Source organism: Bubalus bubalis, chromosome 8 (genome assembly GCF_019923935.1).
Source record: "Bubalus bubalis isolate 160015118507 breed Murrah chromosome 8, NDDB_SH_1, whole genome shotgun sequence".
NCBI lineage: Eukaryota > Metazoa > Chordata > Mammalia > Artiodactyla > Bovidae > Bubalus > Bubalus bubalis.
The window spans coordinates 31,680,115-31,705,022 of NC_059164.1; the positions used below are offsets into that span (position 1 = coordinate 31,680,115).

The 24,908-nt window shown below is 43.0% G+C and overlaps 1 protein-coding gene across 8 annotated transcripts in view; it reads right to left on the reverse strand.

Moving 5' to 3' along the window:
* Nucleotides 1–19,634, reverse strand: part of IGF2BP3 (insulin like growth factor 2 mRNA binding protein 3) — a 146,103-nt gene extending 126,469 nt beyond the window's left edge. Inside the window, exons 1-3 of one of the 8 annotated variants that reach the window (XM_044946539.2) lie at nucleotides 19,500–19,634; nucleotides 18,183–18,375; nucleotides 16,918–16,978 (exon numbers count right to left, since the gene is read on the reverse strand). In XM_044946539.2, coding sequence (XP_044802474.1) covers nucleotides 16,918–16,978; nucleotides 18,183–18,357 — 236 coding nt within the window. In that variant the 5' untranslated portion in view covers nucleotides 18,358–18,375; nucleotides 19,500–19,634. Of the gene's footprint in view, nucleotides 1–15,754; nucleotides 15,793–16,643; nucleotides 16,680–16,917; nucleotides 16,979–18,182; nucleotides 18,802–19,339; nucleotides 19,453–19,499 lie in introns of those variants that run through there. The other 7 variants (XM_044946540.2, XM_044946541.2, XM_025290974.3 and 4 more) reach the window with 7 other exon arrangements.
* Nucleotides 19,635–24,908: the final 5,274 nt, after the last annotated feature.

Here is a 24,908-nt window from a genome sequence, read left to right on the forward strand (position 1 = left end):
GTGCTGGGACTCCTGGGCTCACCACCCCCTCTGCCTGTGTCACTCTTCCCCAGGGCACCCACCTGCTCCTCTCACACCCCCTTACTCCCTATAAACCTTTGCTCATGAGGCACCACATGGATGAGGCTTCCCCTAATCATTCAACACGAACACACCAAACCCAAACCCTTGCCAACTGTCCTCATCCCTCCTTACCCTGCCTTATTTTTCCCTCTGTAGCCTTTAATATGCCTCACATTGTGTATTTGTCCCTCTCATCTAAAGCAGTGCTGTCCAAGAACATAAAACAAGCCACAGATGCAATAATATTATGCAATAATATTAAATTCTTCAATACCACACTCAAGTAAAAAGAAAATAGGTAAAATTAATATAAAAGTTATCCATGAGACATTTTATATTCTCTTTTTGAACCAAATCTTCAAAATCCAGTGTATATTTCACACGTACATAATCTCAGTTTGGACAGGCCACATTTTGACTGTTTGACAGTCACATGTGGCCAGTGGCTGCCCTCGTGGGCAGTGCAGTCCTAGACGCTAAACTACATGAGAGCAAGTTACTATCTTCTGCTCACTTCTGTCTCCCAAGAATCAGTACCTGGCAGTACTAAAGCAGTACCTGGCAGGTAAGAAACAAATTTTGTTGAATTGATCACTTAAAAAATGTCAAGATCTCTAACACAAAGCCATTTGAGAAAGAGAGCTTGATAGCAAGCTACCAAGGTTTCTCAAGCCAATAAAAGAAATGGAAAGACTTGTGAAATATTAATACTGTGAAAGGTCCTTGTTGTATTTAATTCTTGAAAAGAAAAAAAAAAAAATCATTGCCTAAGAGAAGAAAACTACCTCTCTGGAGATATGAACAAAATTAGTTATTTTCTAAAACTAACTAACTTATATAGGGCAAGGAAAGCTGGCTGAAATGTGTCAGAGGCTCGACTCTTCACTTGGTCACCCTTACAAATACGAGTCACCACAAGCTTCCAGCCTCAAAACATCTCAACTGCCAAAAGAAACTCTGATGTTGCTCTTTCATTCTAAAAGTTAGGCCTCTTTAACATTTTAGGAATAACCAAAGGTTACACCGAAGGCTGTTCGTTTTCTCAGGCAAGACTTGGAGTCACCATGTAGGGTTCACTTTGGTTTGAGGAACTTAAAGCTGAACTGTGGTTGCCCAAGTGTCCACACTCACTTCATTTTGCTCATGCACACTTAAGTGCTCCCTAACTATTTCATTATCTTGTATCAGATCAGATCAGTCGCTCAGTCGTGTCAGACTCTTTGTGACCCCATGAATCGCAGCACGCCAGGCCTCCCTGTCCATCACCAACTCCTGGAGTTCACCCAGACTCACGTCCATCGAGTCAGTGATGCCATCCAGCCATCTCGTCCTCTGTCGTCCCCTTCTCCTCCTGTCCCCAGTCCCTCCCAGCATCAGAGTCTTTTCCAATGAGTCAACTCTTCGCATGAGCTGGCCAAAGTACTGGAGTTTCAGCTTTAGCATCAGTCCTTCCAAAGAAATCCCAGGGCTGATCTCCTTCAGAATGGACTGGCTGGATCTCCTTGCAGTCCAAGGGACTCTCAAGCGTCTTCTCCAACACCACAGTTCAAAAGCATCAATTCTTTGGTGCTCAGCCTTCTTCACAGTCCAACTCTCGCATCCATACATGACCACAGGAAAAACCATAGCCTTGACTAGACGAACCTTTGTTGGCAAAGTAACGTCTCTGCTTTTGAATATGCTATCTAGGTTGGTCATAACTTTCCTTCCAAGGAGTAAGCGTCTTTTAATTTCATTTCTTTTCATATTTAGTTTCTTGTATTTTTTTCCATCTTTTTTCTCTTTCACTCTTGTTTTTCACAGACTGATTTGGGTAAAATTCCCTATTGAGGCTAACATGTCATGGAGCTGCATAAAACCCTCACTTTCTCTTGCCATCTGTTGTGTTATGATGTAAATACATATTCACACGAATACCTAATACTAATAATTTCAAACATCATACTCCTCTGTAGAGCAGCAATTCCCAATATACAACAGGTGGACTCCTGGGGGTCCTGGAGACATTTTCAAAGAGGTCCAAGAAGTCAAAACTATTTCACTAAGATGTCATTTGCCTCTTTCACCGTGTTGACATTTGCCCTGATGGTGCAAAACCAGTGGTAGGTAAACTGCTGGCACCTTAGCATGAATTAAGGCAATGGGACCAACCTGTGGTAGTCGTAATCACAGGCACTTGCAGTATTACAAGTTTCTTTTTTTAATTTTTGGCCACACCAAGCAGCATGTGAGATCTTAGTTCCTAGACCAGGGATCGAAGCCTTGACCCCTGCATTGGAAGGCAATCTTAAGCACTGGACAGCTGGAGAAGACCCCTGAGATTCATTTTTAAATGTCCTTAATAAAGCAGTAAAAATTAATTTTCTTAAGTAACCCTTGAGAACACATCCTGTTAAAACCTATGTGAAGAGAAGGGCTATACACAGAAAGCACTTGGCTACCTAATACGGTTGTCTGCAGAAAAAGCACCGTTTAACAGTGAACCACTCAATTTTTTTCATGGAGCACCACTTTTACTTGAAATAACAATAGACTAACAATGGTTATTAAGCTTCTCTGGTAGCTGAGAGGGTAAAGAATCTGCCTACAATGCAGGAGACCCAGGTTCGATCCCTAGGTCGCGAAGATCCCCTGAAGAAGGGAATGGCAACCTACTCCAGTCTTCTTGCCTGGAGAATTCCATGGACAGAGGAGCCTGGCAGGCTACAGTCCATGAGGTTGCAAAGAGTCAGACACAACTGAGTAACTAACACTTTCAGTTTTCAACCATGGTTATTAAAAATTGAGTGTCTGATAGACATTTTCTCAAAAGAGAACAAAACCAGCCAGATACTTCAAGAAAAACTAATAGCATTTGTTGCCCATGACTGAATTTTAAGCTATTAAGTAAAAATCAGAACTTCAGTAGACTTATCTACCACCTAGAGCTTCGACAGTTTCCCAATACTTCAGGATCAAAATGCAAGACAGACCAATGGATTTTAATGTAAGAAAGAACAAAAAATATTTACTGGTATGATTTCAGGTTCCACAATGCAACTAACCTTTAAAAAATTCCACTTGCAGAGTTTTAGTACAGGAACAAAAATACCCATAATCATGTAAAAAGACTATTAAAATAGTTCTTTCTTTTTCTAAGAGTTTATCTATGTGAAGTTAGATTTTCTTCATATATTTCAATCAGAACAATATACTGCAACAAATTGAATGTTTAAGTAGTTATGAGTGTCCAGCTGTCTATTAGGGCAAACATTAAAGAAATCCTCAAATGTTTAAAGCAATTCCACTTTTCTAATTTTTATTTTGGCTTTGGATGAGTTTGTTACAAAAATCTATTGTTATGTTTATTATAGTAACATATATTACAATATACACACTATGTATTATTCATTTAAAGTAATATAAAACAGTATTGAGTTGATTTCTAATACAGTGTGTGCATGCTCAGTCCGTTTGAGACTCTAAGAACTGTAACCCACCAGGCTCCTCTGTCCATGGGATTTCCCAGGCAAGAATACTGGAGTGGGTTGCCAATTCCTTCTCCAGTGGATCTTCCCACCCAGGGATGGAACGGGCATCTCCCGCATCGCAGGCAGATTCTTTATTGCTGAGCCACCTGGGGAAGCCCTCTACACAGTATATTTCAAGAAAAAAAATAAAAGCTCTTTGAGGAGCCTCAGTTTTTAAGTATCAAAGAATCAAAACCAAAAAGTCTGAGGACCATTAGAATGAAGAATAAAGCCAAAGATGAGCCTCTCTCCTCCTCAGTCACTTCTTATTTGCAAAGATAACCAATCTTTTTGGTGGGTAAGCTTCTAGCCCTTTTCATGTGTTTTCATGCAAATGTGCCTATGAAAGTTCCACCCCTCCACTGCCAAACATCTATCTTTTAAGAGCTATACCATACATGCTTTTCAGTTTGTTCTTCACATGTCAGCATATTTAAATTTATATCACTCTTCGTAAATGCTAAGAAATATACCACAGTATAATTTGTTAGAGTATGGTACATTTTCTTTGAGAGGACATTTCCAATTTTCTATTAAACAATACTGGGGAGGGAAAAAAATGTCTTTTTAACAAAGACCTAACAGTTAAATGGCACCCCACTCCAGTACTCTTGCCTGGAAAATCCCATGGACGGAGGAGCCTGGTAGGCTGCAGTCCATGGGGTCGCTAGGAGTCAGACACGACTGAGCGACTTCACTTTCACTTTTCCCTTTCATGCACTGGAGAAGGAAATGGCAACCCACTCCAGTGTTCTTGCCTGGAGAATCCCAGGGATGGGGGAGCCTGGTGGGCTGCTGTCTATGGGGTCGCACAGAGTTGGACACGACTGAAGCGACTTAGCAGCAGCAGCAGCAGCAGTTAAAAACTGTTTAACATTACTTCAAAGTGCTTTGAAGAAAGAAAAGCAGTTCTTGGTTCTCGTCCTCCTTTTCAAAAACCTAAAGCTCGAAAATGAGTAAATATGAGCAAATATATGAGCAAAATATCCCAGACAGCCAAATTAAGGCTAAGAATCTTCTCTGCTTGGAAAGTAGACAACAGTGGAAGTTTCAGATTATCTGATAATACCTATTAAAATGTAGTAAGTAAAATAATAAAACCTGAAAGTCTATCTGCACATACTTTAGACTTCTACCCAAAGACCTTCTTCCCAAGTCCTGCCTAGCGATTTGAGCTCCTTTACAATACTGTTCATTACAACTATACTTACAGGCCACACAACTATGAAGACTAGGTTGTATCCCATGATACCTTTCAGTCACATTTCAGTTCTAACAGATACTCCCAAATAGCATGCCAAGAAGTCTTTGCTGTATGAATGCCCATACCTACACACGCTTGCCAATACCAGTTATTATTAATCTTGTTCATTTTCCTAACTTGATGGGGGAAAATGGCATTACAACTGGCATTTCCCTAATGATGAGCAAGAGAGGATATCTTTTGCTAAGTAGATAAGCCTTTCAGGGATCCCTTTCTGAACTGCTGCTTATCCTGTATACATTTTTGTCATATGTTGCCTACCTTTTTCAAATTAACAGGAGTTTATCTCCTGGTCTTTTTAAAAAATATGATCTCTCTTAAGATAGTTTCCTAACTAAAACATCTTAGGGATCCCAAGATATACACATCTAGACCTAAAGTACAAACTCTTAACATCCACAATGCATTACTCATGCTCTACAAAGAAGTGTCAAACATTTCCATGTATCAGTAGCAAAGTATGGGATTACACAGAAATAGATACACTCATCTCTTATTTTCAATCACCACTTATAAATACACAAGCTTACTAATATGAAACAATACTACTTGTGTCAGATACTCGATGAAGTCCTTTCCAAACATTAAGATTTAATTCCCAACAACCTTCTGCAATAAGGTTTATTGCTCCTATTTACAGATAAACTTGTACAGTAAGCTTATTGCTCCTATTTACAGATAAAAAGGCAGGAGGAGAAATGGACAACAGAGGATGAGATGGTTGGATGGCATCACCAACTTGATGGACATAAGTTTGAGCAAAGCTCGGGGAGATGGTGATAGACAGGGAAGCCTGGTGTGCTGCAGTCCACGGGGTCACCAGAAGTTGGACACAAGTGAGTGACTGGACTGAACAGATATACTGAGAAGTCCAGAGTAGCATCAGTTTGCCAGGGAACACAGAGCTGAGCAAGGATTCTAACTGATGTTTGTCTGATTCCAAGCAAGAGATCACTGATCCTCCCAACAGTGTGCACTGCTGCCTCTAATTCTGCTCAGTTAATAGCACATGCACATTGAAGGGTCTCATTTTTCTTCAAAGGTTCATTACATCATTTGAGATGTCATAATAAAAATCAAATACTAGGTGCTTTAATCATCACCACTGATTAAAACTATGACTATCATGTGCTAAGTCTCTTCAGTCATATCTGACTCTTTGTGATCCCATGGACTGGAGCCTGCCAGGCTCCTCTGTCCATGGGACTCTCCAGGCAAAAATACCGGAGTGGGTTTCCACGCCCTCTTCCAGGGGAATCTTCCTGACCTGGGGATCAAACCCACGTTTCCTGCATTGACGGGTAGGTTCTTCACTCAACCTTAAAAAAAAAAAAAAGCAGCTAAGGCTCAGTCAGCCTTACTATAGCGTTCTTAGTCCTCTCACGATTTACCCAAATCCTAGTCAGAGGGCTGGGAACAGCTCCATGCCCATGGAATGATTTGGGGAACAGCTGTTTCCAGGAAGCACTTATAAAGTAAAAGCAGTTCAACATAATCTCTGGTGAGCAGATCCCAAAATTAACCCCAAGCACCAAGTCTTGCATGAGATGATCCCAAATAACCATCTGCTAACCGACATAAACTGGAGTGAGTGAGCCCCTGAAGTTAAACACACAAAGAATCAGAACTCCTAAAGCACACCGGCTGCTCTCGCTGCCCCTCTGGGCTCAGCCTTCACCAACATCCTGCCTCACACTCGGGTCTCTCTAATTCCAAACAGCTTGCCATGCCCCCACACACACCAGGGTATTTCGCACCTCCATGCCTTGGCTTCTGTTTCCCTTCTGCTCTGCCATCCCCACCGCACACAGCTTCAATTGCCTTCACATGTCTTGCTCTCTGAACCTCTCTCTGGCTGGCTGCACCAGCACTCAGCTAAGGCCAACGACCCCCCTATGTTTCTGGGGTATCCCATACATACCCTATGGTGTATTTACAACTTCTCTACCTGTAGAGATATTAATCCACCTCTGGGATCATTGGCACAGTAAGCCACTGTTAGTGTTAAGACAAAAATATCACTGAGGAATTGAAGCAGAACAAAGTGCAAGTCACTATACTCCATTTACTTTTCTTCAGAAAAAGAAATGTGTTCTTCTTTCTAACCCCTGAAATCTAGCATGGAGAGGTCTACCAGCACAGGTGCTCCATCTATGCTAGTTAAATTAAGAATTTTTATTAAGCCGTAAGGAATGAATCCATTTCTGAAACTCAAAAAACTGCAGCAATAGGTAAACTGCAGACCACAAAACAGAGAAATTAAAATGTTCAACCTCACTTATCTCTCCAAAGAAAAGCAAGAGCTTCTCCATTTTTGCAAGAACAGCTGACTTAAAAAAAAAAAAAAATCAGCATTTGGGGATCACTAGAAAAAACTCAGTCACAGCTCCAACAGTTTTAACATCGTCATAGGTTCTCTTAAATAAGCTCTCCAGTACCCACCTGGCTAGCTCAAGTGGTAAGAGGAGTAAAACTTTGTTTTGAAAACTAATTTTCAATCAAATTTCTCCTCAAAATATTACTTAGTAAAGCTCCGACTGCAAAAAGATATTGTTAAGTTTCTGGGGTAAGATCCAAAATTCAAGTTGCTAAAAGAACATAAACCCCAGGTAATCAAACTCTAAGTTAGCAGATTTGGGGCTTCGGGGCGTGGGCGGAGGAAGCATGCCAGTCAGCATGTGGGATCTTAGTTCCTTGACCAGGGACTGAATCCATGCCCCCTGCATCCTAAGCATGGAGTCTTAACCACTGGACCGCAAGGGAAGTTCCAGTTATCAGAATTTAATCTTTATAGCTCTGACTTAATTTTTACATGCAAGGGACACAAATGAATCAGGACCTAGACTTGTCAGAGTCGGCACAACATCCATGTAGAAAGAATAAGGCTGTTCCTAAAATGACACAGCCCTCCATGCTTGAGCTCTGACCAATAGTCTCTCTACCCAATTCATTTCGAACAGCTCCTTGGTTGTCCAATTATGACTAACCGTATCAATCAGTAAATTTAGTGTTTTGAATTTTTTAACTGGAGGATAACTGCTTTACAATGTTGTGTTGGTTTCTGCTGTACAGTAACGTGAATCAGTCATAAACATATGTCCCCTCCCTTACGCCCCCTCATCCGGACCATCTAGGTCATCAAAAAGCACCCAGCTGAGCACCCTGTGTTATACAGCAACTTCCCACTATTTTACATCATAACATATAGATGTCAATGCTTCTCTCTCTATTTGTTCCACTCTCTATCCCCATGTCCACAAGTCCATTCTGTACATCTTTATCTCTATTCCATTTTTCTAGATTCCATATATATGTGTTAATATATGATATTTTTCTCTTTCTGGTTTACTTCACTCTACATAACAAATTTAGTGTTTTCAGTAGAGTACTTCCAAATTGAAATGTGCATGTCTTTTGACAGCAATTTCCAGTCTAAGAATTTACCTTATAAAAATATTTAAGTAAAAAGAATATCCAAGAGTCCTATGACATACATACACTCATGGTCAACTGAAATCACTATGAAAAGAACATTTAATTTGTTGCACTCCTAAGCAAATTGATGTAACTGCTAGTTCAAGGAGAGTTAACTATTTGTACCTACACTGAAGTTTCTTCAGGATACATTACTCAGTAAAAGCAAAAAAAAAAACCAGTATGATTGGATTACTATAAAGTGTTTTGTGGATACACGCATAGGAGAATTTCTGAAAAATAATATACTAAGTTACCAAATGTAAGACCTGGGAAATGCATGGGAATGGGGAGGATTAAAGAAAAAGTATTTTCACATTTTCATAATTCATACATTTCAAATTAATTGAAGTGTACACATTTGTAAGAATGTATCAAGATGTTTATTTAATATTTATGTACTCTATCGTTCCTAGGTTATACCTTTTTAAAAAAAGTAATTCATGCTCAATGAACATAAAAACACAAAAGACACCACCCAAAGATTTCTACTTTTATGAGCACACATCCCAGAAGAAAAAAATTTTTTATATCTGTTATTACCACCAAATAATATACATCCAGCCTTCACATTTCAACATCAAGGAGAAACACAACAGCTGATATGGGAGTGATTACTGGGTGATGCTTTATACACCTCCCCAGGGCTCTATAAGGCTTCTTTTCCACACTGACCTCCCAGATTTCATTTTCTCATCCTTAGACATTTAACATCATGAATTCAAAAAGCAGAGATGAGATTCAAACTCAGATGTAACATTTTTCTGGCTACACTCTTCTATTCAACAAGACGATGTGAGGCAGGCATCAGGACTCTACATCAAGAGGTTTCAGCATTACTTCTCCCTCCTACTCTTTCTTAATCTTTAATATTCTAAGTTTAAGAGACGTTTCCCTCGAGGCAGGATCCTTCTAAACTTGGTGACAAACTGGGACAACCAGGCGCCATGCACTCCACCCAGGACACCTCTACATCCTTGTCATCTGCAACACATGCTGTAAGCCACAACCACCTGCCTGGGACAAAGCCACAGCATCGACCTCTTCACACCCTCTGTTCCACTCTCTTATCTCCTTAGGCCCCCTCCAACTTCCATGCCGTTCATTTATACAAACATGAAGCTGCTTAAAAAAAAAAAAAAAAAAAAGTTTCACGGAAAAAGTAGTCTCATTTTCTATCTTAAAACAGGATGTCCGGATATTTTTACTCTGTAGTAAGCCCGGATCCAGACTAGCTGTATCTGTCCTTTTCCAAGACAAGAAAATCAACCCCTCGAAGAAGCCAAACAAGATTTCTTTTTTCTTCAGAGACACCAAGAAACAGTGTCTGCTCTGACTTGCCACTGCAAACATGATCAGGCTGCTGTGTAAGCTACTTTTGAGGATTTGACAACTTTAAACGGGAGGAATGAAGACAGGGTAGAGTCACAGTTTGGAAATGGGTTCCACTAATCAGTGTCCTGGGCAAGTCACTTCTTCTCCCAGGGCTTATGGCAAATACCACTGGGGGCGGGGGGACCCTATTGTGCTATCTCATTTTTATTAGTTTTCCTCTCTTAAAATAGTAGGTGTTTAACACATTCTGAAAGCAGTATTCTATAACCAAAGGACTTGCATAGACAAAGAAAGTCTTCAGAAGAGTTATTCACACCAAGCCACCTGTCTCAAAACCAACTACTCTAACACATCACCTTGTTTCGGTGACTTCTGTGGCCAAAGACGGAATTCATAATTTGAGGAGGCGGCTACTTTACCAAGGACCAGATTTTTTAATATGCAAAAATGAGGGAATTTAGGGTACTTCAAGGGTTTCTTACATTTCTTACAACTTCACTGTTATGAATAAAATACACGGAATGTTTTACTTATTCTAGTATACTAAAATGACAAAGTGATTGAAATATTTTAAACCTAGCCCATAATATTCATAAATATTGTGACCATTAGTTTCCAACATTGTCTTTAATCAAGTATTTAGACAAGCACATGGAAGCACTGGACTTTGTCTGCACTGTTTTGGAACCAAATGTGTACTAATAAAAAGCAGAAGGGGTTGTCTTTGAGAAGGCGAGCTCACAGTCACCCGAAGTGTCAAAACAGATGCCAGAGGGTAGGTCAACTGTCACCAACATCTTGTCCACTGAGCAAGAGGAGGATCTACTGAACGTACGAGCCTCTTCCATCTCTAGCAACTTATAAATAGAATATGCTTCTAGATGTTTCCAGAACATTAAAAAAAAAATGAAAAAAGAGCCTAATACATGAATTCTGGAAGAGAGGCTGTATTTCAGGTTGCTCCAAAATTCATAAATCACTCTACATTTATTTACAGCACAGCCAGAAGGCTGAGACTTAACACCACCCTCAGTCACTTACTCATCCATCTAAAGCACACTCGTTCAGAGATATTCTACACAGTGGATTAAACGCTCCTTCTCCACAGGCTTTCCTCACTTCTCTCTCAGAAACAGTTTACTGTGCTTGATTTCCACTAATCACTGGCCTCCTTCACTCTTCTCTGCTAGCCCCTTTTTTCAAGAGTTCCACACTTATTTCCTTGATGACCTTGTCCAATTCCGTGACTTCAATATCATAAGCTAACAAAGCCTCTAATTTTTCACCTGTACTTCCCACCTTTTCTTGGGCTCCAGACCAATATATCCAACTATTAATATCTACTCAGCTTCATCATTTCAAATTTCTAATATGAATTAGAAACATAATATGCCAAAAAGTAAAGTTCCTAATTTCCACCCAAGAACCTATTTGTCACACAATACCCTCTATTTGGGAAAATGGCAACCACCTTCCACCCAATTGTTCTGGCCAAAAAACCTTGTCATCCTTCTCTCTTCAAACACCCCTCATTTAACCCATCAGTAAATCCTACTAACTGTTCGTTCGAAATAAACCGAGACTGACCACTATTCATCACCTCTGAGCTAACACCATCCTCTCTTGCTAAGACATTACAAGTCGACTGGCTCCCCATTCCTAGAGCTAAATACAATTTTCAGATATTTTACGTTCTAAGCATTTTCAAGCCAAAATGCATGTGGGATGCTTGTGGATCCTTCAACTTGTGGAAGAACTATACAGATTGCAACCACCAATTCCTCCTCTCTGAACATGCATGCAATTCTACCATTAACTTCTTTCCACATTCCCCTGGAACCTGTGCTGGCCTCATGGCCTGCCTTAATCAACAGAATGAAATTAAAAGCAATAATGTGCCAATTCTGCACCTAGCCTTCAAAAGGCCCAGCAGCTTCTGCTTTCACTAGGGGTAACCAGCCAGGGGCCACTATTGAGTAACAAGATACCATATGGTGAAAGATGACCTGGACAAGCACCAAGAGGCCAGACATGTGAGTGGAGTCTTCTTGGACCTTTTAGCCCAGCTTAGTAAATGACCCAAAATGATACCAAGTGGAACAGAACTAACCACCTAGCAGACCCATATGATCACAGAGAAGCACAGTAAAATACCCTGAAAACTGGTGGCTCAAGACAACAGCAACTTACTCTTCTCCAGGGGATCGTCCTGACCCAGGGATCTAACTCACATCTCTCGTATCTCCTGAACTGGGGCAAGCGGGTTCTTAGACTTACACTAGATTCCTCAAATAATACGTCTCTAATTTCAAACCATTTCTTAAGCAAGTTAAATAGTCTCGGCATAATTCTCTAAAACACATAATTTATGTACTATAGATTCCCTTTCAGGTCAACAAAATTCACATACTATATTGGTATTTTAACTGTGTGTATTTACCAATACCGAACACTTACCAAACAGCAATTTCAGACCATGATAAAATACACAGTTTTAACATAGCACTGAAAACTATGTTTGCAACCAGCTTCCAAACAAAACTCCACAGTCAAAGCCCACTAGTAAACATCAGATTTATGGGGCAGAGATCCTAACTAAAAATGCCAATTCTATCCCTTGGTCATTGCTCCCACACTGCCACCTCCTGTCTTATGACTCTACAAGCCTGAATCAGAATCAACAGCTGATAAAGGAACCTCCACTAAAAATAGTAGATTCTCTTTCCTCCCAGACCAAACCAACTAACTACCAGTGTTCCTGAATGGATAATTCACACTTATCAAAATTACTGCTGGAATAGTTGCTGTCTGAATGCTGTTCAAGAATGTTAAAATGGAGCTGCTTCAAAATATACATCAAGGTGGCTCAACAGCTTCACTTTAATATGGAATCCCAGACCTACAACAACACATGAACTGCAGTGGTGTGACTCACAAAAGCCTTTCAAAGTATGATGAAGACCGTGTCCCTCATGCTGACTGCCCAAACGAGGTACAGGTGCAAAAGCAACTAAGCGGCCATACTACAGAAAAGAAATGCAAGCTCCTTACAGGGGAAAGCCCATCTCTCTGTAATTCCAAAATACACCTTTAAATCTTAGCTGGTAACTCACTCATTTCAAGCAGAACTCAAAACTCTGAACAAAGCATGCCCCTTGTTAGTTTATTATAATGGCGTTTGGCATGAACAGAGAATGTAAGTCATCCCACAAATCAAAAGGAAGCCAGAAACAGAAGCCAAGATTCTCAGTTCCCACTGGCTCCAGGCACATGTCATGTTTTCATAACGTCTTCCTTGTTATCATGGACAGACACACAGAAGCTACTTATCAAAAATTTTTTTAAAAATCTAATAATAAAACCCGAAAAAAATAAAAATAAAAATCTAATAAAGTGAGAAAGAAAAGCAAGAAATCTTCCTAACTTTATCAAACTGTACTGAGAAAACATGAAATCAAGAAAAATCTCATTGGCTACAACCACTTAAGCAGTCATGCATTACTGATCTTAAACCCTGCATTGCAAAGATAACCTTTACTAGCCACAAAAGTTTCCTAACATTCAGAACCTTAGGTCTACGAATGTGTGAGAAATTTCCCTAATGCACAAGATTCACCTGGACCACCACTGATAACCCAGGAGCATTCCTGTTAAAACACATTGGGGCATATCCTGTTAAAATATTTACCATTAAAAACAGCTTTTAATGTCCTGAGACACTAGGGTCTTATGCCCTGGTTAACTGGCATATGGCTACCCTGGCACCATCCTAGTCTATACTTAACCACTTTTATATAAAATGCAGCACTAGCTTTTACGTAGCCATTTAAAGTAAGATATATTTAAAACCCCAGTAATTTTATACATGCTCTATCCCATTTATATGCTAAACACAAGATTCTGATATTGAAATAAGTTATCCATTTAATTTCCTTTCTTTAAAAATTATTGCAAGGAAGCAAAAAACAAAGATACTTGAGCTTAGGCACCACTATTTATTTTAACAGATCCTTCCTGGAAAAATATTAACTATAATATCCCACTATTTTTTCTCTTTTATTCAATATGGTTTTGGCTACATACAATTTTAATCAAGGTTAACAGCTAAAGCATGAGGAAGTTTAAGCTAGAAAAAGTTGGAGAATGTGACAATTTTCGTAATTTAAAAGTAGTGGAAAACAAACCACCATCCTCTAAGTTCCCCAGTGTCAGCGACTTTCTTGTTCCCTCTCCCATGCCCAACAGCCCACAACATAACAAAAGGAAATCAGTGCTATTTACATAAATATATAGGGGCACATACAAGGTACCACAAGACACCAGTGACTCTTCCAACCCAAAGTCAGCTATGGCCTTCCAAAGCCAGGACAATTTTCACACCCACCTTTTCCCCCAGGGGTAGGGAGGGAAATTTTTTTAAAGTTTATACCTCCAGAGTGAAGCCAAGTTGTCCTGTGTTGTATCTATCACATTTGGAAAAAAAAAAAAAAGTGCAATACTATCACAGGTACTCTATGCAATGTTCTCTTCATTCTGAATGCAGAGGATCTCAAACTGAAGCACTGCTATAATCTCCCCCAACTGAGGGGTATCTGAATCCAGAAAAGCAACATTCCTTCCACATTCCCTTGAGACTTCAGTAATCAGGAACTAAGCTTGGTCTGAACCAAACTCTGCAAGGCCCCTTCCAGCAAGGGTCCGCCCACCTCTGCTCCCCGTCAGAATTTTGGCCAGCCTACCACACGTCACATCACATCACCCATTGGCCTGCTCCCCTATTTAGCTGGTACAAGCCCATTCATCCATCTCAGAGTGCTGCCATAAGCATTCTTCAGCCTAGGGCTCCCAACATGCCTTGCACAGCAGGTATAAAGGTCACTGTTGCACATGTGGGTGTGCCTGCCTCAGATGCCCACATGATGATGGGATGGAATGCAATGACTGCTAAGCACAAAGAACTCCACCCAGAAGCCCAGCAGGCTCACCAGCAAGAACTGGGCTTCAGTATTCAAGTCACTCTTATCAATACCACCTGACCACCCTCTAGGTGCTGGATATGTGGATCACCAAGGTGCCTTCTCTGCTCTCTTCCAAAGCCTATTCAGACAGTAGAACAGTCCAGATAAGGAAAACTGCAAAACCGTTTCAAGGGTCAGTTAAATCCAAATTGTAATAGAGGTTTCCAGCAAATCTCCCTGGGCAGAAAAATCAAGCTCCATTATTGGTTTTAACCACTTCAATACAAGCAAAGGGCTTCCTTGACGGCTCTCTTAATAAATCAGTTAAAAAAAAAAAAAACGTTGTCTCTAATGTACTCACTCCTATTTACTTTGCTAGTAACACTGTATGGTTCAAAATCCTGAACATTTCAATGACTAATGAAAATCAGCTAGAAAATTTAATCTACCAAGTTCATCAGTGGAAGCTTCTCCAGTTTAATACTTGCTGCCACTAGTAACATTTTACTTTATGTGCTTTCTTCAATAGTTACTTGTTACTTTATGACAGAGGCTGCTAAGTATGTTTTTAGGTTGGGTAAAAGCCTTTAAGAATAAAAGCAGTCTATTACCAGACAATGTTTTTAATTCCCTGCACATGAGGAACAAACTCACACAAGGTTAGAGAAGAAAAATCAGGAGAATAAGACAAACTAATTGCATTCACAGGCAGGTCAATACATTTAAAGTTTAAATTTAGCAACTCCTGAATGTTAAAATGTCAGTTCTTCAACACAACTATTTGCCTATTTCTTATTCAACAGTTGAAGAAAATTAATAAGACACAGCGGCTAAACAAAAACCAATTAGAATTCGCAGAATATGCTTACATTTTTTTCCAGTAAGGAAACAATGCAGACTATCACTTTTAATTTTTCAACTGATATTAAACTGAGATCAATTTAGAGTTTTCAGTACACATTGTATTGTTTTAGATGCTTTTAAAATTCCATTCTGCTATATAAAATAATTTGACCACTACCAAAATTCCCAGCTAGAACTAAATCACTTCCCAACTAATCCTAACGAAAATTAAGTATAGTACATGAAGAGAAATCCGCAAGAATCCCACAAGCTCGTAAACAAAAACACAGTTGGTGGAAATTATTTACCTGGAAGAAAACTCCATCTACAAACAGGCTTAAGATTGACCTATTGGGTAGCCAATTCTCCAAGTCAAGCACCAGGGAAATGCATATCAAACCCTTTCAGCCCTCCAGCATAAACACTCTCACCAATACCTAACCAGATGCTGCTCCCCCTCCGGCAGCTCTAGTTGAAATTAACTTCCAGTTTTCCGCTGGGTCACGGGTCGGGAGTGGGGGATGGGGGAAGGCAGAACCCCTAACCCCACTGGACAGAAGCCAGCAAGGCACAGGCCAACCCCAGTACCCACTGGGAGGAAGCAGGGCCTTTCCAGCCGGAGTTAGAGAGCCGGGATCTGGCCTGCTCGGGAGAAAGGAGCCATTTCTCCAAAATAGTCCAGGGACAAAAGTCTCCAAACGCTTTGTAAACTGACACACTACACATGCTTTCCAAAAAGTGCAACCCCCGCCCCCCCCCCTTGTTGAGGAAGCAAAAATCTTCAACCTTCTCCATCTCTTGGTGGTTTATCTACAAGCCAAATATTTTTAAAATTGAGGAGCAGGGTAGGGGGGAGGCCGGGAGACAAAGGCGGGTTTGCAGAAAACCGTCTTACTCTGCAGGAACTGAAAGGCGCTTTTGGGCAGGAGAAACCCAGGCGTTCCCTCACGGGGAGCTCCCAGGGTAAAGGCAAATTCCTCTCCCCTCAGATGCGCGGACGGCCCCCCAAGACTCTTGCCCGCCACCGTGGGACAGAGAAGGGAAAGGCACGCCACACCCGCGCGCGGCCGCTGCTGCTTTCGCCTCTCCTATGGTTTAAGGGGGGGGGGGGGGGCGGTCACCCACTGCTTCCCAATTCCCACGGATGCCCAGAAACTGCCCTCGGAGACTCTTGATTTTCTGTTGCACCAACCTGACCTGTTCTCTGCCGGAGAACATTTAACTGAAAGAGCTTCCTTAAGCGACTTTATATACCAGTATAAACAATCCGGTGGCAGGGCCACAGACGAGCTGTCTATTCCTACAGAGCAGTGTGCACACACACACACCTGCCAGAAACATAAATGCAAAAGAAAACGAGAAACGCCAAGCCACACAGCAACCCCAATAAGTGGAAAAGTTGTTTTCAGCTGTGTTCTCTCCTCCCAATGGCCGAGAAGGGAATCAATGAGAACATGCTAAGCAAGCTCACCTCTGCCTTTTGGGGACCGAGTGCTCAACTTCTATGAGTTTTCCGTGCAGTTCCACTTTACCTGCGGACACACAAGAGGTGCAGGACAGTTGGCCGAGTTGAGCGGCTCTCTGGGCCTTCTCAGACCCCGAGCGGCTCGAGGCCGAGACAGAAAGCGGCCCCGCGCGGGTGGGAAAAGAGGAATCAATGGGCAGAGGTCGGTGACAGTCTCCCCGCCCCCCTCGGCCTTCCCCGCCCGCGTCCCCCGAGACCCTAGCAGACAAACTCGGGGCAAAGGGCTGCGTGGGCTTTCCTCAGCTGGGGGCGCCTAGGCCCTTCTCCCGGGGGTTTCGGCCCAGGCCCGCCGGGAACGGGCAGTGAGTGGCGGGAAAGGCTTAAGGACTGCCGGGCAGGCGCCGAGAGAGCGAACGTCCAGAGGCGCAGCTGGGCACCAGCGGAACCACGCGCGAGGGACGGCGTCCGCCACCCCGAAAGGCACGCGGCTCTGAGCGGGACCCGAGCGCATCCTTCCCCCGCGCGCGCCCGACCAGCCCCGGAGGCCGCGGCCCGAAACCCGGCCCCGCAGGGGGACGGGCTCCCAGGCGACCCCTGGTCGCCCGCGCCCACCTCCCCGTAGCTCGTCAGACCCGGGAAGATGGAGCCCAGAACCCGGGGGTTGCCCTCGCCCGCCTCCCCGCAGGGTCGAGGGGAGCGCGGGGCCGCCCGTGCGCGGCACCAGCCCGCGGCCTCGCTAGGCAGCGAGGTCCAGGCCACTTTGGAGTTCTCCCTCGGCCCAGCTCTGGGGGCGAGAGGAGACAGCGAGTCCACCGCCAGAACCCCCCCGCCCCATACACACACACACACAGAGGGTAAGAAAGGAACGAGAATCGGGCGTTCGTTCCCGGCCCCCAAGGCCCGGCGTGCCGGAGCCTGGAGCACGCGCCTGGGCCCGGGCGGCGCGCAGGGCGAGCTTCCCCCCTCCCCGCTCCAGCACCCCAACCCCGGTCCCCGGCGCCGCACGGTGCCCCCGCTCCCCTCCAAGCCCGAGACGGGGTTTTCTGGACAGCGCGCTCGCCCTCCGCCCGCAAATCCGGGCGGGGGAGGGGAGCCGCGGGGCCCGGTAGGCGCCCCGACTGGGGGAAGGGCCCCGACCCGCGCGTGCGGGCGCCCGGGCCTCGGCTGCTCTCCGCAGGCGCACCCGCACCCGCCCAGGCCGGGGCCCGGTGCGGACAGCACGGTGTGGGCTGTCGCGGGCCCGACCCCGGCAGGCCCGGCCCGGGGCCCACCTGAAAGCGCCTCGATGGCCTTGAGGGCCCAGCTGTCGTCCGGACAGTCCACGAACGCGTAGCCCGTCTTCACCAGGAAGGGTCCCGACACCGGGATCTTGGCGTCCTTGAAGACACTTTCTAGGTCCGAGGGGACGGCGTTCTCGCTGAGGTTTCCGATATACAGTTTGTTCATTGTGAAGAGTGGTTGTTGCTTTTAAAAAAAAAAAATTAGGAGAAAAACGAAAAATTAAAACCACCCACAGCGATGGATGGATCCGGCGAGTTCCCCTCCTCTTCTCGCCGTTAAAATACACAAACACAGTAAGAACCAAGGACAGGAACGAGAAGCGAAAAAAATCAGATCCGAGGGTTCCTGTTTTTTCCTTTTCTAGGTATTAAAAGAAAAAAGAAAAACCCTAGCGACAACCCAAACGCATCCAAGAGTCTTCCTAACTCGGAGGAGGAGGCGGGATTAGCGAGAAAAAGGAGGAGAGAAAGGAGGGGGGAAACTACTTTTTGTCTTTTCCTCCCCAAACCCTCTGGCATCGACCGACGGACTGTGAAAATATCACACTACGAGAGGGCAAGCGCCGCCTCCCCATAAAAAAAAAAAAAAAAAAAAAAAAAAAAAACCAGAAGGGTGACTGGCAGGAGGGAGGGGAGAAGGGGTGGAGGGGAGGAAGGCGCAGGAGGCGGAAAAAATCCGCTCCTAGTGTCCGGCTTTTTGAATGAGCCACGTGTTCAAACTACAAATCAACGTCTCACGTGAGGAATCCCAGCGCCTCAATTTCAGTGGGTTTCGCAGGAAAAAAAAAAAAAAAGCTAGCAAGAGGAGGAAGAGGGGGAGGGGTAACGAGATTGGGCGAAGGACCCTGCGCAGGGGCGGAGAAAGAGGGGCGGAAAATGCTAAAGAAGCCGCAGCCGGGGTCGCGGAGGGAAGCGCGGCTGGGGGAGCTGATGGTCATCACAGAGTTTAGAAAGGGTTATCTGGTCGGGGCGGATCCTCCAGGAGGGGAGAGGGGGCGGGAGGAGTATTGATTTTTTTTTTTTTTAATGTGATTGGAGTGGGGGTGCTAACTAGGCAATCCCTCAGCTCTATTTACCCGAGTTTTAAAGACTCGATTTTTAAAAATAGGTAATCAAACAAAGCCAAAGAGTCACAATTCCGAACTCGCCTTGTGGCTTCGATGACAGAAGTGTAACCTCGGCAAACCGCGAGCACCTTTCCAGGGGTTGGCGGGGACGGAAACGCAACGAGGGGGTGGGGGGATGTGAGGGAGCCGAAGAGGCGGGCCGACGCGCCCCACCCTGTGCACCCTTTGCTGGCGCGGGTACCGGCAAAGTGGGGCGGCCCCGAGCCAGGCCGGTGGGGGATGGGAGCCCGCGGCGTCCTGGGCGGGTGTCTGGGCGACACCTCCTCCGCCTCCGCCTGCGCTCGCGGTGGCTTTGGGCTTCGCGTTTGCTATTGGTTGCGCGATTCAGAAAAGGCTCCGGGATCAATGAGGCCGGGGGCGGGCTTGGCCACCGGTGGGGGAGGGGAGCGCAGGGGCCGAGGTTTCTGGCGTTGGGATGGGGGCGTCCCGGGCCTCGGAGGCCGGAGCAGAAAAGTCAAAGTGGGAAAAGTCGGTATTTAAACGGAAACCATTTCTTCCTGTAGTTTCCAGAGGAGGAGGAAGAGGAGGAGTGGGGTAGGCTGGTACTTTTATTTAAAGAATTTTAGTTGGAGAACTTGGGACTCTTAAAACAGGAACACCGCTGTGCGTTACCCCTAAGTGGTAACTTGCACTTGAAAAATTGCTTGAGTCTCTTTCTGCTGCTTTTCTGCCTGCATTTGGCCATTATAACCATTCATAATTTCCCCTGTATGTAACGAGTACAATGGTGGGCGGTGGGGGAGGGTCTGGGCCCGATGGAGCCTTACAGGGCCAACGAAATGAGGACTGGAGACGAGGAACACGGAAATGAGTGCTGGGTTTCTTTTCGAAATCGCCACGAGTCGTTTATTTTGTCCTCCACTCAAAGGCTTCATTTGCACCAGGATTCTTGTGGTATATTTTTAACAGGTATTCCATGGAAAAGAATGCTTATTTTTTTTAATGATTGCAATTATATATATTAATAGGATGGAAATTTAAGCAGTCTTTATAATCACTTAATACTCTTATTATTAGAAAAATGTGTAGTACAGAAAATACTGTTTACACTATATCATCAGTAATTATGATAATTGATAAAGTTCATTTCTTTTGGTCAAACCCATGCATTTAAAGATGTATGTTTTCCAACTGAAAAATGAATGGAAAATTATGTTTTCAATATGTGGGAATGGTTGTATGATATAAAGAGCATTTACATTTTTTCTTTTAAAAAGAACTTACAGTTTTGTGTTAAGAAACCGGAAGGTGTCAGATCATCCATTTTAAATGCAACTGTTCTTTCTAACAGGTTTTTCTTTCCTGCCAAGCTAATCCAACTTTTTAAACGTAAACTCACTTTCACAAATATTTTCATTCATGTTTAATTTAGTGAAATGTTTTTACTTTATGATATGGAGGGTGTAAACATGTTCCTCAGTGTTTACAACTGTATTATGAGCAGTATCTTCAAAGAACATTTAGGTGGTGAAATTTTAAATTTTTGGTTATAACTTTTTTAAAAAGCTTACTTATTTTTCCTTTTCATATTTTTGAAAAGAGAACCTTCGTTCCAAGAAAGAAAAAAGCACATGTATTCTTTGATTGTGTCATATTCAAAATGTAAATATTAAATTATAAATTTTATTTACCTGTTGCATGTGATCAAAAGCTATAGAAATATACTTTTCATTCACTTAGTAATATTTGCTTTTCTTTGAATTTTATAAACTAGTCTGTTGATCATTTAAATTTTAGTAATTTTTCATAAAAACTTTATATGTTCAGCATGCTTTCAAAAATCAATTGAATGGTGCCCTCTGGATTGTTGACTGTATTTGCTTTTACTAAAACTGAGACCTAAGAAAATATCTACTTCTAAAGCATGGGATAAAATGTTTATATTCCATAAATACTAGTCCATGCCTGTCTTTCACTATCAAACAAATCTAACAGCTGGGATTTAAAACAAGTGTGTGCAGTTTTGATGAAATATGTTCCTGGGGCTCTTGTGAACTTAATGTGTGTATTATTATAACAAACTGGATACTCCGTCTAGGACCTTAAAAACATACACGAGTTACATAAGTTCAGCCATCAAAAAGGGAGTTAAATATAGCCCACTCCACTTCGACTCGTCCATGCATTTGAGGAATCAGTAATATAATCAATGGCTGAGTAAAAAGACCATAGGTAATTGTATTTTTTTTACTGACATTTCAAGTGTAAAAATAACTTCGGTGGATTTTCAAGAATGATTATAAGGTTAATCTAACTTCCAGTCTTAATGAGTGTCACAAGAAATTAACTGTGTGTATAGGCTACTCCAAGTTCTTTCTGAAGCAGCAGCAGCTCCTAGTAAATGTTAAGTCCACGAAGGACTCCCACCCATTGTATGTGCTCTGAGGCGGTTTAGGCTTTCCAACTGCAGCCTATTTACCCTTTGGACAGCTGCACCTCCTCCTGATCTCCTGACCTGAAGGCAATAAAAATGTTTCTTATGGGTCAGTGTAATATTAAAGGAGAAAAGCCGTGTTTAGAAGGTCGGTTACCGCTGCTGTACCTACAGGTTATGAGCGACGGCTTAGCAGGTAGAGGAGGGGGAGAGGGCATTCTTGTTGCTAACCCTAATTCCCGGCTTCCTCTGAGACCAGCCCAGAGCCGAAGTCCTTAAGGCGGGTGGGCACGTAGTGCCGCGTCGCCTGGGCCTCATAGAAGGTATTTTAAAATATACTCTTGCTCCTTCGAACAGCTCTCCTGGACTCTGATCTGTTAAAACCAGATGCATAATAATTAGCGGCAGCCTGGTTCTTCCCTCTCTTCGGAATATGCCTTCAGTGATTTTTATTTAAAATAAAAGATGGTGCCCTGAGAGATGTTTCCTTTCTCCCCGCGGTTCTGCCGGGAGAAACTGGGCGGGATCCTTGCAGCTCACACTCGGGAAGATCCTTCGTCGGCCGCTGCTCGCCTCGGAGGCCCTAGACCACCCGTCCGCCCTAGCCCCGCCGTGGGACAGGCGCCTTCTGGCTGCGTCTCGGATTCGGTCTCCGCGCGCGGAGCCGCGTGAACGCGTTAGACGTGGGGGCCCAGGCAGGGGAGCCTGTGTCCCCCTCGCCGCACTACCCGACCTGAGCACTTCCCTTGCCCGCCGGGGCGAACCTGGCAGCGTGTTTGGCGACCCTGCCGCACTTCCGGCCTGTTTAGTGTGTGCGAGGGGCTCATCGGAGCTGGGGGATGTTTGGTACCTACGGAGAAAAATCGCAAGGAGCAGTCGCTGAACCCTCTGCCTCTGGCCGGGGCGGGGCGGGGCAGTGAGAGGGGAGCCCTAGGCGCGCAAACGCGGCTCCGGGGAGGAGTTTCGCGCTCCTAGGGGCCGACTCGCCGAGCCCGAGTTAGAGCAGCCGGCGTGGAGAGAGACGCCGCCCCTGGCTGCGGAGGGGGTAGGGGGCTTCTCTCACCCGATTGGTGGACGGAGGGAGCCTATCACCGTCGGCTGCCGCCGCCGAAGCAGTTTGCTGGTTTCCATTCATTGGCCCCCGAGCCGCCCTTGGATTTCCATCTTTTGTGGCGCGAAAATAACCCTTTGCTCCCTCTCTTTGGTTTTGTTCTTGTTGAGGGGTAAGATTGGCTTCCCCTCTTAGTTCTCTCATTTTTCCTGCCCTTTAACTGTGAGTCCAGTCCTAACCCCCAAAAAGAAAAGAGGGAGATAACTGAGGAAGAATGAAAAATAGTTGTGCATGTGAATTCCGCCCCTGGGGCTGACCGCGTGGTGCCCGCTGAGTCCCTTCCCTTCCCCCAACGTCCAGCGTCCGGAGGTCGTAGGTTTGCTCCTTGCTCCGCCACTGGAGCCACATCGTCTCCCTGCTCGACTCCACCGACGCTTTAGAATTTATATGTCTTTTTTAGTTAAATTAACAATACGTTTCCAGGTGTTTGATTTTTCCGGGGCTTCTAGAGAAATCTACGTATTCCGCCCCCTCATTTCCTAACCCCCTTTGTGGTCCACAGCGTTGTTTCACACAAAACCGAACAATCCCCTCCAAAAAAAGCAAACGAAAAATTCCTGGTAAAATCAACTCTACGGAGACCACGTTTTAGTTAAAGCTTCCCTAAGACTAAAGAGCTGAGACCGACCTTGAAGGATTAGCGATTTCTGTAGCTGAAATGTTCTAATTTTACTGACGTTTGGTGGAGACGGTGAGAAAAAATAAATATGAATCTATCTTGGAAAAGCACAGAACAAACGAATGATCGTATTTAATTAGATTAAACGAAAAAGCTACCAGCAATAGTGATGTGTTCTAGGTAGTGGTGTGTTCGATACATTTGTAATTTATACATAAGTTGCTATTGGTCTCGAAAACAAATTGAAAATCAGAATTCTGATCATTACAGAAGAGGGAAGTATGAATTTGTTTGGTATATCTAATTCCATAACAGGCTTTTCAATTCACTGATTATTTAAAGAAAAGGAAATGTATCAGAAATATAACAATAATTTGTTTACAGATAATTTTGTGGTTCTTTGTAAGTCTTGACAAAATACTTGATTTGGTTTAAAACTAGTAAAACGAAAATAACCTAGTAAATATTTTAAAACTTTGAGAGAATTGGCTGAAATCAGAGGGTTCAGATTTTTTTTTCTATATTGTTAACTCTTAGCTAGTAGTCAAGTTACATCATCCTCTAAAGTTCATTTGGAAAAACTGCTTAGTTCTGTATTTTTTTTTCCCTTTTAGTCTCTTAAAACTATCTAATTGAAGGAATAAAATATAAATTGTACGTGGCAATTTATATTTTAAAGAGCAGCTCTTGAAAACGTATTTTTAAAACTGACTTAATTAGTAAAGAAAAACTTTTAAAATGCATTTTGTTTACATTTTGTATGATTCAACAACATTTCACTAACCCACGTGGTTAATACTTTTGAAGTTTTCATGTAAAATTATTTCTCAGAAACCAGAGTAACTTACAAATGGCTTACTTTGACTTGAAATTAAAGTTTAGAGACTAAATTAGAGTGTAAATACTGAAGATTACAGAGCTAATAATTTATATAAATCTTAAAGAGCTAAGAAATTTAAAATATGAAGATACAATTATTTGTAAAATGACCCTAGATTTTGATTTATATATTGTGTAATTTTTATATTTTGAAAATGATGTAGTAAATTTCAATTGTTAAAAAAAGTTCCAAAATAATCTGGACAAACCAAAACTCTAAAACCTGAGCTATTTTCAAATGTTTTCTCGAATTCAAAGATTTATATAACCAATATTTTATTTAAGAAAACTTTTTTCTGGTTAGAGAACTCTCTTTTTTTAAATTTTCAATTATTAAGTCAGGAATCGGAATTTTCATCCATCTGGTAACTTAAAACATAATTGTTAAAGCAGTAGATAAATATGATTCCTTTTATTGCAATTATATTCTTGTTTTACTGCTTCACATGAGTGAAACTTAAAAAAAAATAATCACTTATTATTGCTACTCTAGGGGGTAAGGGGATGAAACTTTTAATGAAAAGACTCTTTGGCAATTGATGTGTATATAAGCTTTTGCAGACCAGCCATAGGAAACAAAGAAGATAGGCTTTTGTTTGTGGGGGGA